Here is a 14515-nt window from a genome sequence, read left to right as displayed (position 1 = left end):
CTACTAGCCGACATCATGGCTATATCCCGACTGCACCATGACAAGGCTCCGGCCATTTGTCCCGCCAGCGAGAGGCCTTTCGTCAACGTTCCTTGGTGACCGACCGACTGATAATGACCGACCTCTTCGTCTTGGCTGGCATAACTAAGCATAACCTCCAAAGCTGCACGCGCGAAATAGTCAAACGCAGCTGACGCACGCCGGCGTACACATGATGTAACCACTCCCTTCGTTGAAACCAATAGTATGTCTGCTGCAGAGCCCCAGAGCTCCAATAGTGAGTATGTCTCCTGCAGAGCCGCAGACCCAGGAACAAGTCAGACACATTCTACAAACGTGTCTAATGTGAAATATATAAGCATATAAGCAAAACTAGATTTTAGGTCTGTGATGAAAAAGGGCCTCGCGGGAAGGGGGACCTCGCAAAAAAAAAAAAATAATAATAATAATAATAATAATAGTAATAAAATAAAAAAAAAAATATTGTGCGAGGCCCCCCTTCCCGCGAGGCCCTGTGCGACTGCACTGCCCCCTGAGGCGGCCCTGCCTCTGTGTTCGCCCCCTTTTGCTGTCTCTTCCTGTCTGTCTGTTACCCTTTGTGTTTCACTGTCTGGTTTAGAGTATTGAATGAATGAATGAATGAAAACTTTATTTAACAGATTGCAGAATGGGTACAATACAGTACGGCTCAATACATACAATTGTTAAGGGGATGCAGACCTGAGAAAGACGTTTGTCTTGTTTCCATCAGGGTCCCCCATTTTCAATTCATATAGACATTTATGACATACACAACATACATGGCATTTATGGCATAGGGACATATAGGTATTTAGTACTGATACATTTGTGACATAACGGTATTCAAATATACAGTACTGTTACCCCTAGATCCTGACAGAGTATATACATATGATGGGGAGGGGACTGTACATTAGGAGGGGGTGGGTGGGTGGGAGGGAAATATACATACGGCGGGGAGGGAATATATACATGCGGTGGTGAGGAGACTGTCTATTAGGAGGTGGTGGGGGTTTTGGGCATTTACGGTGGCCAGTTTCGAATTGCAGCCTCCCGTAGGTGCTCTTTAAGAGCGGTCTTGTTAGTCTGTTTAGTCTATCTTGTATTTGTTATCACTTTAGTCTGTGTCTTTTAGGTCATGTCCACACGTATCTGGATATTTAGCTAAACGGATATTTTCAGGCTCCGTTAAAAAATATATCCTCGTCCACACAGCAGCAAAAAAATTATCCATCCAGATGCAGACACAGAAACGCATATAAATTGCTCCAACAAACATGCTGGCCAGCAGGTGGCGATAGGCGATATCTCGAATACTATAGAACAACAGTCTGAGCATGCGTAGTGAGCTGATTTTCATTGGCGGCAAAAACTGAAAAGTAAAATAATGTAGTGACATAAAATCAGAATAAGAGAACTTGTTGGCAGTGTGAAAATATGCAGACAAACATTAAATATCTTTGGAAGTGTTTGTGTTCAATTGTATCTGAATCGGGAGATATCTCTGTGAAAATTGAAAGTGTATTATCTCATTTGCATTAAGGCTGGTAGTGCACATAGAATAGGGCTATGTAACATAATATAGAAATACTGTAGATGCGTTCATTAGAGAACATTTATTTCAATATGATAGCCTATGTTAATGAAATAAATGTTCTCTAATGAACGCATCTACGGTATTTCTATATTTCATATAGTTTCTCTATCTACTCCAGTGCCGTCCGACATATTCCGCCATCAGACGCTGCTTGCATGTAACAGAGATTTATGTGTTATTTAGTTAGGCGTACTAGATATTTTCGTTGACATGAGTGGTCCCAGGATGACCTAATAACTTAACATTATCATTAACAGCTCCGTCTTTTAATACACACTTATATCATACAGTAATGTCAAATAAGATATTGAAAGATATTGAAAGATGAAGTATGAAGTTACAAAGGAAAAAGGGCAAAAGCACTTACTCTTTGACAATTCTATAGCGCACAATGGGTTTTAAACTGTCAAATCAGAGCAAAAAAAGCTGAATCCGCTTCAAGAAGACTCACCACATTAGATACAGTATAATAATTACAACAATTGCATTATTACTGTTCACATGTGTGGTGCCGTCACAGTCATATATAAGTAAGGATACCGTTTGAATGACCTACTGAACTGGTGTTGTCAGTCATTCCATACCACACTGCTCGTCTGCCATTTCAGCACCAGGCGCTGTCCACAGATGTTATTATTACCTTCATGCGCTTCAAGCGCTACAGGACACCTATTGCCATAGAACAACAGTCTGAGCTTGCATAGTGAGCTGTGACATCATCGTTTATCTAGACTATGCGTTTACAGTGGCTACACGGATCCACTGAAACAATATTTTGGAACATCTTCACTTTAAAATGTGTTTTCCGAAATCTCTGTTTACGTTTCTGAAAACGGCGGTTACGTGTGGATGAAAGGCCCAAACGTGGAAGAGAATGTTGGTTTGGTAACTATTTAATAGTCTTTCACAGGCTGACAGCAGGGAACAATCCATCTGTTGTGATGAAAGGGACCGGGCCCTCATTTATCAACGTTGCGTACGCACAGATATGTGCGTAACCCGTGCGTACGATCATTTCTAAGCAAAGTGTGGGACTTATCAAATTGAACTTGTGCTTGACTTTGTGCGTATATCTACGCACAGCTCGGAGCATGCGTAGCTGGCGCCCGGTGGTAGAATATTGAATATTGCACCACAGAAATAAGATTCCGGGCATTAGTTTCAACAATGACGTGTTTTGTATGACCCGTAATTCACTATAGTTCATTGTAAAATAGCGACATTAGTGTAATTATTGTCAAACCCTAAATAGCATGTGGAATAGGTATTTCCGAATGAATTCAGCCTGGTTCATAGCGTTATTATTATAGGAATACTTCTCCGGTGTGCGCTCAGATGTTTTTAGAGATATAGGGCATGTCTATTTGCAGAGAGAGAACATAATAATATTAAGTAGAGTCAGCTACCCGAGACACATTCTCCTTGATTTGTACTGCAATTTGAGACCCACATTGGAGCGTGGAGCAAAACGCAGTGTTGGATGTCTAATTTCCCCAATTCTCAAAAAATATCTATAATCATACGATTAAATATTGTTTAAAATAAAACGCTAAATACTATTATTCTGTGTGTCATGTTTCCAAATAAGATTGTTCACAACGGGAAATGCTGTATACGTTCAATTTGTTGGTTGGACCTCCGTGATCAATCTCGCTCTCAGTGAAGTTTCTCAGAGTTCGCTCGGGTTAGACCATTATTTCACATCCCATGGGGGTGTTTCATGACCATATATGGATAATCATGCACAGGTTGTTAAATCCCGATATTTCTGTGCGTACACACATTCTAAATTCTGTGCTTAAGCACGAATATAGAACACTTTCTAAGAATTGTTGATAAATGAGGGCCCAGGTATCCATCCAGTTGCTTAAGCGTAAATTTGTATCGTGCAAAAATGCTAGCAAGTTTCACCAATTTGTAATAATAATAATCAACTTTATTTGTATAGTACCTTTCATACAGTACAAGAATTGCAGCCCAAAGTGCTTTACAGCAAATGAAATAAACATAACATGATACATTTGACATAATAAAAGCAATGCATATAGTGCAGACATAAGAATAGGCATAATAAAATGAGTGCTTAAGAATACAATTAGCATAAGATAGACAGAATAAAAGTGGTGCCATAGAATAGCTCTCATTTATGGTACAATAATCATAGTGTGGATGGAATGAGTATAAGTGGCATAGTGTGTTCTGTATGTCCAATGTCCATACAGAACGATACACTATAGTACACTCACTAGTAACAAACACAATCAATTTCACCCAGTAAGATTCTAATGTCACCAGCACTTAATGTAGATTGATTAATGTGATGTCATTAGTGGTGGTAAATCCGGTTCATTTTATGGACTCGGGTCAGTCTGAGTCACTCACTAAAGTGATCCGGTTCACCTGAGTCACTTGAGTAACCCCCGTCCCATCCCCCCCCACCTCTCTGAGCTCATCTCCACAGTGACCTCTTCAAAGGGCTTCAGGATGTTGCAGGTCTCCTTTATTATCGTCCACTCTACCAGAGTTAACGCTGGCAGCTGCGGGTTAACCAGGGCCAGTGTAGAGATTAGGGGCTCCTTAATTTCAATGAACTGCTCCAGCATGTAAAATGTAGAGTTCCACCGAGTAATGACATCTTGTTTAGGCCACAGCAGGGCTTGCTTCCTCTGCTGCTTTGAATAGGCCACTGTGCACATATTCAGTGATGTCCTTCACCTTTTGAATTATCTCTTGTAATGCAGGCAATTGGATTGCATTCCTGGCAATCAAGTTAAGGAGATATGCAAAACATTGAACATGGTTCCACCTCAGCACTGCATTTACAGCTTTGACTATGTTGCTTGCATTATCAGTAACACAAGCATCAATTGTGTCTTCAATGTCCCATTCATGAGCCACAGTGCTCAACTCTTGAGCCAGATTGTCTGTTGTGTGCTGCTCTGTGATTACAAAGCAATCCAATAAGTAGTTTGTAGTTTGTACTCATCATGGATATAATGTCACAGACATGTAGTGTAGTATATTTTTGATGGTTATTAGACATTAACAAGCAAATTATTATAGCATGATCTAGTTACTAAAGTTAAAGAAGCAGAACAGCCCCTAAGACAAACATGTAAATTACAAAGATCACCAGACTTCACAAACAACCAAGGAATCTCACACCAATCAATAATGGCTCACCACGAAGGGACCTGATTTCATCAGCCAGGTCACACACCAGGTATAATGTCATTAACATTTGAGTGACAGAAACCCCCATCCCAAAGACTCACTCACACACACACACACACCCACACACAGAGAGACACAGACATATCAGATGACACCCACACGAACCACACAGAGACACACCAAACCAGTTTATCAACTATTAAGGCCAATGGCAAAAAAAGGGCCGAACTCACTTGTATATTGGAGATTGTATTTAAACCACTTGTTGAGAACAGTAAGACACACAGTTTGACTGAGACTGTTATCAAGGAGGGACCTGTTGCTGTTGTGCTGTGAAACCTGTGCTTTGTATGCTGAATAAATCACCTTTTCATCAATTGAGCAATTGCCTCTGAAACCAACCTCCTGTCTGAATTATTCCGGGAAACCAGCGCTCTCACTCACAAAATATGCTTCAAAATGGTGCCGAACTCACGGTCGTCCTCAGTGGCTGCTGTTCTAATGGAGACACACCACCAGCTTTTTCTTCAAATTTGAGTGAACCTAAACCTTTCTTCAAATTGAGCGGTGAGTGAACAATGTTATAACAGCAGGGGCTTGCGAGACACCAGTGGCGTCGCGTGGGTAAAATAACAAGGGATGCCAAATTTTTTTGATTAAGTTTTTATTTATTTTTTGTTTAAGTCAAGCAGTCACCATGTACACTACAGTATGGCTCGGCGGCCAGTCAAACTTTCTTTTAATTTATTTAACAGATTGCAGAATGGGTACAATACAGTACGGCTCAATACACACAATTTGATAAGGGGATGCAGACCAGAGAAAGACGTTTGTCTTGTTTACATCAGGGTCATTAATACTGCTGGAGCATTGGTTCATTTTTGGTCCGATTTTTCCTTGCACGATTTTGCGCGCCGCGTCGGAGCAAATTCGAGACACATATTTTCACGCGAATCGGAATCACGGCACGCCCGTGGGACACTTTTCCGTTTCGGCGAGTTTATTCCACGCTTTCGGCTTTCCTTTTTTAAGCATTTTCGGGGCTACATGTGAATGAGTAAAAGTTGCGGGACGCCCAGATGTTCCCACGATAGAAAGCTCGCGTGGAGCCCATAATAGGCTCACTTAATACAGCGTTTTAAAAATCACGCGACATTTTCAGGGTCGCGAGCCGACCTTTTCCCCTCTTTTTCGATGATGGAAGTGATTTAGGAAAAGCTTCGGCACGCCGAGAGGTACCCGTCGATTTAATCTCGCGAGGATCGGGGCAATATTCGGCCCGTGGGAGCAGTCACGGTTAATACAATTTTCAAATGTGCAGAGGGGAGGCCAGACTACTTAGGGCCCGCGTCCACCTGGCGCATATTTCTAGCTGAAACATGCTGGCAGTGCGCCCGGTAGAATAGGGCGGGGCGCATGCGGTCAGAAAAACTTCAGAACGTTTCAACTCTCTAGGCTGTATGCGGCTGCATAGAAAAGCTGAAAGGCGGTGAAAAAAAAAGCCGATCGCAGCGCCCTTCCCATAGGCGGCCGCATGCGGCCGCATACGCTCCCTCCCCATTGGAATACATTGAAAAAAGACGTGTGCGGTCATAAATGTGAGGCAGGTGGACGCGAGCCCTTAGTCTGCTGACAGGCCCGTTTTAAGGTGTGGGCAGGGCTTTAGTCAGCTCGAATCTGATTGGCTAGTATTGGTTTTGGAGTCCACATACATGGGGAGGCTGGAGAAAGACACCTCCCCCCTGCCTCCTCTCCAGTCTCCTCTGCTGCAGTGAGTCTGACAGTGTGTTAGAGAGAGTAAGAAGGAGAAGAGGGAGACATTTAAAAAAATATATATATAACACAGATGAAAAATAATGATTTTTTATTATTATTGTAAACTATATATAAAAAAAACTTTTTTTTTCATATTTCATTTGATATTAATTCATATTTTTATAGGGAGGCCTGGCTTCCGTTGGCTTCCATGAGGATTCACCACTGCGAGACACAGGGACAGAGAATGGAGGAGAATGCTGATTTAAAGAAAGAAAGGACAGAGGAAAATCTATCTAGGCCGTCCTCGGACGGGCCCTCCATCGGTGCTTCCAGTCATCCCGATCCTCCATGCATCTGGCTAGCTCGCCGGTGCTTTCTGTTCCTGCATCTCTCCTGAGTACGTCCACGTAGGTTAATGTGGGACGTCCTCGTGATCGATGCCCGTGTGTTGGTTCCCACAGCACAAGTTTGCTGGTTGGCATCTCATGGTGTCTCTGGCAGTGACCTGCCAGCCTCATTCTCCTGACTGCCACTTTATCGCTCACCTTTAGCACCCCCCCATACAAGTTTGCATTAGTGACATGCTCATCCCTGTTGATGTTGAGCACCACACGCATCATTCTGGTGTAGCACCCATCCAAGGACTTCTGCAGGGTGGGCTTCAAGGTCCAGCATTCACTGCCATACAAAAGGACAGACTCAACTGTTGCATGAAAGAAGTTGAGCTTGATTTGACGGGGGAGGTTGGATTTCCACACACTGGTCATGCCATTCAGAGCCCTCCACGCAAGCGCCTTCCTCACTTTAAGGGAGGCCTGGCTTCCGTTGGCTTTCATGAGGATTCACCACTGCGAGACACAGGGACAGAGAATGGAGGAGAACGCTGATTTAAAGAAAGAAAGGACAGAGGAAAAGGTTGGCGTATTTAAAAGCAGACAAAGTATATGAGTTGGCAAAGTACACAGAATTAAGTTTCCCTTTATGGTCAGACATTTTCAGTTAACAAACATTTATAGTAATTTAGATATTGAAGAACATTTGAGACAGAACAGAAATTGTTAAATATTGTTTTGGCCAGAGGGATCAAGTGGAATTCCGATCAATTGTGTAGGGAATTAGAATTAGAATTAACTATTAGAATAGTTATCAGTTGGGCTGAGGGGCCATCAGGAGCTCCGATCAAATAATAGTTGAGTGTAGGTAGGTAGTAAATGCATATTTGGCCTGAGATAACCAGAGGATTGTCAATCAATTAATACGTTTGTTAATGACCAGAAAAAGTAACGTGAGGCTGAGGCCACCGGGACGTTGTGCGTCCGGTATTAGGAAAATAACGGATATTAGTATTTGAAACAATATACAGACATCATAAGGATGTCTGACAAATTAATTTTAATAACTTAAGAAGTCTGGTAGCACCGATGCGACTTTGTTATTAAAACTAGGGATAAAAGGAATGGGTTAATAAGTCACAGTGAGAATGGGGGTTGGCGGAGCCCAATAGCAGAACACAGGAGAAGAGAGAATGGAGCGTTTTAGGGTGTTTTAATGGTATTCCCCAAGCAGACAGTGTAACTGCAGGAATGTGCAACACACAGGTATAGGAATGTTTCTTGGGGGGTGAGGACAGGTGCACTTCCTGTGCAGCATGGAGCAGAAGACACAGGTCTGTGTCGTGGGTGAGAGCAGGAGCACTCCTTGTGCCGCACGGGATATCCAGGTAGCTGGTGTACTGGAGCGGAGGTCCTGGGCACATAGAGAACAGGGGTTAGGTCAAGGAATAACAACAAGAACAGGTTTGCAAGGCTTAGGTTGCATCGTCGTACCTAGGTAGCTAGTTTAACACTCTGACGAGTTCAGGACAGGATCTGCAGACTGGAGTACCATCTTGTTGATCAGGGGATGAGTCACAGCCGTGTTGATTGATGAGCTTGGCAGCGTGTGAATCCGGGGAACAGATGCTGCCCATATATGGGTGTGAGAGGATAAGGGGTGAGTGAGGCTTCCGCCGTGAATGTGGGGGAGGATGAGGAGGAGTGAAGAAGGCTCTCGCCGTGATTATGACAGTCACAACTTAGCCGGGAGGAAATGAGAAAGAAGAGTTTGATCCATGACTGTAATATTATTTGCAGAATAGAGACGTCCGTTCTGTAAATAAGGATGTGTAAAATGGCACTTTATAATATAGCTTAGGAAACATATGAATGAAAATGTAAGGTTGTAGGTTAATTTACGTTGAAATAAGGTAAATAAACAGCATTAAAGACGATCGTGTGTATTTCCGGGGTTTACTTCCGGGTACCACGGAGTGTTTGAATGAACGGAGAGTGTGTTGCTGTTTACGTTGTAGCGTGCGATTACTCTTGGAAAAATGATAGCTTTCCATCAGGGAATCTCGCGTTAGTAATGAATTATTATATTATGTTGGGAATTATATAATATGGATGTAATTAGGCGAAGGGATAAGAGAGCCTTTGTGGAGAACCTGGCAAGTGAAGCAGAGACGGCTGCAGCTAAAGGACAACTCGGTATAGTGTATAGGATCACTAAACAGCTAAGCGGTCCAAGGAACATCTACACTAAACTAGTTAAGGATAAACAAGGTCAACTGATAACAACTGAAAGGGAACAAGCTGAAAGATGGACTCAACACTTTGAAGAAGTGCTCAATGGACCAGAACCTGAAGAGCCTGCAGATCCAGAACCTTTGGATGACATCGATATTAACACCGATCCTCCCTCCCAAGCTGAAGTACAAACGGCAATCAAGGATATGAAGCGGGGAAAAGCCCCTGAAAATCGACATGCTACATGCCGAAATGTTCATGGCAGATATCACCACAGCCTCCAGGGTGCTGACCGACCTCTTCGCCAAGATATGGGAGCACAATGCCATACCAAGGGAATGGAACAAGGGCCTCATATGCAAGCTTCCTAAGAAAGGTGACCTGAAAAACTGTGACAACTGGCGAGGCATAACACTTCTGTCCGTCCCTAGTAAAGTCTTTTGCAGACTCCTTCTTAAGAGATTTGATAGTGCCATAGATGTCAAGCTAAGAGAGGAACAGGCAGGATTTCGCAAAGGTCGAGGTTGTATCGATCAGATCTTTACCTTACGCAACATCATCGAACAGTGTATTGAGTGGAACGCCCCCTTGTATATGAACTTTATCGATTTTAAGAAGGCATTTGACAGTATTCATCGCGAGAGCCTATGGAAGATCCTAAGGGCATATGGAATACCTTCCAAAATCGTCAACATCATTGGAAAATTCTATGAACACTTTGAATGCAGTGTCATCCTTGATAACACCTTGACAGAGTAATTTCCCATTAAATCTGGAGTAAGACAAGGCTGCATCCTCTCCCCTATTCTGTTCCTGATTACCATCGACTGGGTTATGCGTCAAACTACATCAGACCGTCCCCGTGGACTCCAATGGACCCTGTTCGCCTTTATGGAAGACCTTGACTTTGCAGACGATCTGGCAGTCATGTCATCCACTCGTAGCCACCTCCAGGAGAAGTCTGACCAGCTAAGCAATTATGCAAAGCGAACTGGTCTCTACATCAACCAGAAAAAGACCCAGGTGATGTGCATCAATGTCCCAACAGCACCTCCAATCACCATCGATGGAGAGGCATTGGAATGTGTAGAAGACTTTACATACCTCGGAAGCCTCATAAGCAGTGAAAGTGGAACGCAAAAAGACATCAAGACACGTCTCAACAAAGCAAGAGGTGCTTTCAGCCAACTTCGCAACATCTGGAAGTCTAAACAATATAGCCTTAAAACCAAACTCAGGCTCTACAACAGCAATGTTAAGTCTGTCCTGCTATATGGCTCTGAGTGCTGGAGAGTAACAAAACAGGATATGAGAAAGGTTGACGTCTTCCACAATAGCTGCTTACGTAGGATCTGCAACATCTTTAGGCCAAAAAGAATCTCGAATGGGGAACTTTATAAGAAGACAGGCAGCTTGCATATGTCCCTTGAGATAAGGAGACGGATGTTAAGATGGCTCGGCCATGTATTGAGGATGCCCAATGAAAGGGAAGAGAAAGAGGGGTAGACCAAAGAACACCTGGCTAAGAACAGTGATGATGGAGCTGAAGGACATGGGTCTTTCCTGGGACGAAGCGCAGGCCAAAGCACGAGACATGATTCAGTGGCAGTGTATGATTGCGGCCTTATGCCCCAACCGGGACGAAGAGGATAAGTAAGTAAGTAATTAGGCGGAGATTTGCGCCCAGGTTTGAGCCGGAACTAAAGTGGGTGCGTTTTGGGTAAAATGTCTGTGTTTTTGGGTTACCGGATATACGTGGCGATGCATTTCCGGAACTACAGGAATTAATAGCCGAAGAGGAAAGCTGACGTTAGTATGGAAATATAGCTTGTGATAACGTTAATACATAAATTAAACACAACGCCACACTAGGAACATAATCTTTTGAAACATCACGACTAGGCGTGATAGTATAAAAGTAACAAGGTGTGCGTTTAGGCTATGTATTCGACAGAAGAAATGCATATTGCATTACAGCTGAAGTATGAAAAGGGTGAGCATATTGGCTAAATGCTATATGGGCTGTACTATCTGCATGGTGATGTTCGTATTTTAAAGTTCTGAGAGTGCATTTTCGGTAAAATTAGCCATAGTAGCATCTGTTTAAATGTGGATGGGAGGGGGGACGTTTTTGATTATGTGGATAATTAATGTAGGAGTGACATGTGGGCTGATTGGTGCTATAGAGTGTGGCTGTGGAGTAATAATTAATGGCATGATGCTGACTGAGTTGAGGATGTGCATTTTGTTGAGACAATATATGTCTATGGCCACTGTGATGAAGTTCAATATTGTAGGCTATGTTGTTTGACTGTGTTTATTTGGTTACTTGGGACATAGTTTATTAAGTTAGAGGGGAAATAGTGTGATCATAATACACTGCATTAGAACATTTTAGATATACTATAAATCAGTAAGTTTGACTTTGTGCATATACTGTAGGCTAACTAATCAGTTTGATAGAAGTAAATGTACGTATTAAAGTGTGATATATAGGTTAAGAATAATTCCAGATTCATCATAACACCCATAATTATATTTATAAAATACAAGATACATAAAAGTGTACTTCCCTTCACTTCATCAGTACATTTAAAAAAAAATCTGAGTTACCATTGGACACACATAAACACATAGAAACGTGTGATTTTGTAAAGTATAAGTGAGTGGCATTTGGGTAGGAACAAGAAGTGATTGAATATATTCTATTTGTTTTTATTGATGGTTTAGATAATGGGTGGTCTTGTTGTTTGACTATGTTGTTGAGTAAATTATAACATTTATGGGATTCTATATTCTGTTTGTTTTCTTTAAAGGTAATAGTAAATCCCAGTAATTTGTCATTTTCAGTATTTGTAAAGTAGTAGTTGTAAATGGGATTGGTTATGGGGAAATGGGAGTTAACAGGTAAACTAATTTAGTGTTATTTGATTTTAGATATGATGGTTAAGGCTGGATAAAGGATAATTGATCAATGCAACTATTTAGTTTCACTAAGCTTGTAATGATAGGAGACAGTTGTTAGACACATACTCTGCTATGTTTTGTAAAATATTCCACCCTAATTGTGAAATAATCCTCACTTGTAAATGAACGGTCCAGTTGGGCCTTCCCCGAATTAACTTGTATATCTGACTGTATTCAATATCCAAATTGTCATAGTTATCATAATCTATGAGGAAAGGTAGAACATCCTCCAAATGGCTTTATTGGATTGCAATACAAGACACAGAAAGTAACAAATGCCTTATTATCAAATGGAAATGCATTTACAGAAAATAGAATCAGACAAATACAAGACTAAACATAGTTATACATTTAGGATAGCAGAAATGAGAGAGGGTCTATATAGTTTCTGCTGAGTTCAACAGACTCTCATATCCTGACAACAAGGTGACTGTTGTGAGTCCACAGCAAATTATGGCATTCAGTTTAAAACAGTAGATAAGTACTGTACATAGATTGTCACTTACAAATAGATGGAATTATAAATAGATAGATAGATAGACACATAAGTGTTGATTGCAATATTAAAAAACAGTCACACAAGGATGTGAGTGAGAGAGTAACTAATTTACATACAATTGAAAATAACTGCTCCTACGAGAGGTGTGAACACTTAATTATGCGTGACTACAGGCTTGACAGAAGAAAGGAGAAATTACTTTAAGGGAAACTATGTCAGTTTATGGTGTGTTCAATAATGCTGTGCTAAATATGTACTTGTGACTCTATTAATCAATTATATTGTGCTGATTATGTGTTTTAGTAAAGTAGATGTGTGTGGTTTACACTGCATTTCAATGAAGATAATATGCTCAAATTCAGATTTCTGTGCTCATCAGAAATATAATTAATTTAGTAAAAGATTGTTTTGCATAACATAAACAATAGTTTAGATCAGTATAATGTTTTCACAGTAGGAACTTGTTGCAGGATTGACCATGCAAACTATCTATGTGTGATTTTATAGTTAATAACTGCAATGCATTAATTTGGTGACATTGTATACCTTAAGATTATTATTTAAGATTATTGGAAGTGTTTATAACAGAATAAATTCTGGCTTATTTTAAGTAATATAATACTGTATATTCATATTTTAAGTCTGACAAAAAGAAGTGTATATGTAACGTTCGGGGTTCTTGTCTTAGGAACCCTACTGTCATTCTGGAGTTATTTCACCTGGTGGTTGGTATCTGCATTCTGCACTCACTGTTGGTCACGCCCTATTCCTGATGTGTCACTCATTGTTCTGTCACCACTGGTTGCTGTCACAAGCTATCAATTACCTGTCACTAATTGACGCGTTGGAATGTTTGGGGTTTTGACTATTTATTCACTTGTTGTTTCTCTCTGTCCCTGTCAAGGCTTCAGACTGTTGATTGTGTGGAAGGAGCTGGAGATATTGCTGACCTTCTTGCTCTGGAATTATCTACTGTATCATCTCTTCTCTCAAGTTGACGCTCTGCATCTTTTCCTGTATTCTCCGTTGCTCTGTGTTCTTACATTAAAAGACACCTCAAAGAAAGAGCAACCATTCTCCAACTCACATTATTTCCTCCACAACTGGACTCACATTTGCTTACCTGCACTCGTAACAGAAGCCTCGACCATAATGAGATCCATGGAGGAAATAAGGGATGAAATGATCGTAAAGCGGGACCAGCTGAGAGTCCTGCTTGAGCGTCAGTCGGCAGTCAGCATCAAACTGGGTCGGCTAGGAGACCTGACAATATCCTCCCGGGAGACGGCGAATTCGGCCTTAGTGGCAGTCAACGACGCCCGGTCCACCGCTGCCGAGTCGGAAGCAGCCAGGGGAGCTGCATCTGGAGCGCCGCGGGCCAGCGGGGAAGGAGAGCTGGGACTTCCAGACAGAAGAGAGGACATCCGTGAGCCAAGGCTGCCACCCCTGGACCGGTATGGAGGAGTGCCAGAAGGATGTCGTGAGTTTGTCACTCAGTGCTCTCTTGTCTTTCAGCTACAACCTCGCACTTTCCCCACTCATGTGTCTCGGGTAGCTTATATAATCACCTTTGCTTACTGGCTGGGCCCTTTCCTGGGCTACTGCCGAATGGGAGAATGGATCGCAGATCTGCAACAGTGTGGATGCCTTCACCCGGGAGATGCGTCATGTGTTTGACACCTCCCGGGTGATTTCCATTTATGAAGCTGTCCTGCCGGCAGGGCATTCACACTGTTGCGGATTATGGAATCGATTTTCGCATAGTGGCTCGGGAGATTCCTTGCTGCGTTCTGTTTGCACAGGGGCTCTCAGTGCTTATGCGGGATGAGCTATCCACCCGTGAGCTACCCGAGCGCTTGGACTTCCTTATCAACCTGGCAATTGTCGTAACTTATGTAAACATATTAGGTTAGTTACAGTATACACAGTTTG

At 42.1% G+C, this 14515-nt stretch overlaps 1 protein-coding gene across 1 annotated transcript in view; it reads left to right on the top strand.

The window, feature by feature from the left end:
* Positions 1-12894, top strand: part of LOC311229658 (uncharacterized protein) — a gene marked incomplete at its 3' end in the record, with an annotated part of 39883 nt that extends 26989 nt beyond the window's left edge. The window contains exons 5-6 of the mRNA XM_084315735.1: positions 9383-9493; positions 12887-12894. Of these exons, the coding sequence (XP_084171861.1) occupies positions 9383-9493; positions 12887-12894 (119 nt within the window). The remainder of the gene's footprint in view (positions 1-9382; positions 9494-12886) is intronic.
* Positions 12895-14515: the final 1621 nt, after the last annotated feature.

This window comes from Notolepis coatsorum (genome assembly GCF_963971535.1).
Source record: "Notolepis coatsorum genome assembly, chromosome: 6".
NCBI lineage: Eukaryota > Metazoa > Chordata > Actinopteri > Aulopiformes > Paralepididae > Notolepis > Notolepis coatsorum.
This window is presented reverse-complemented; position numbering and strand designations above follow the sequence as displayed.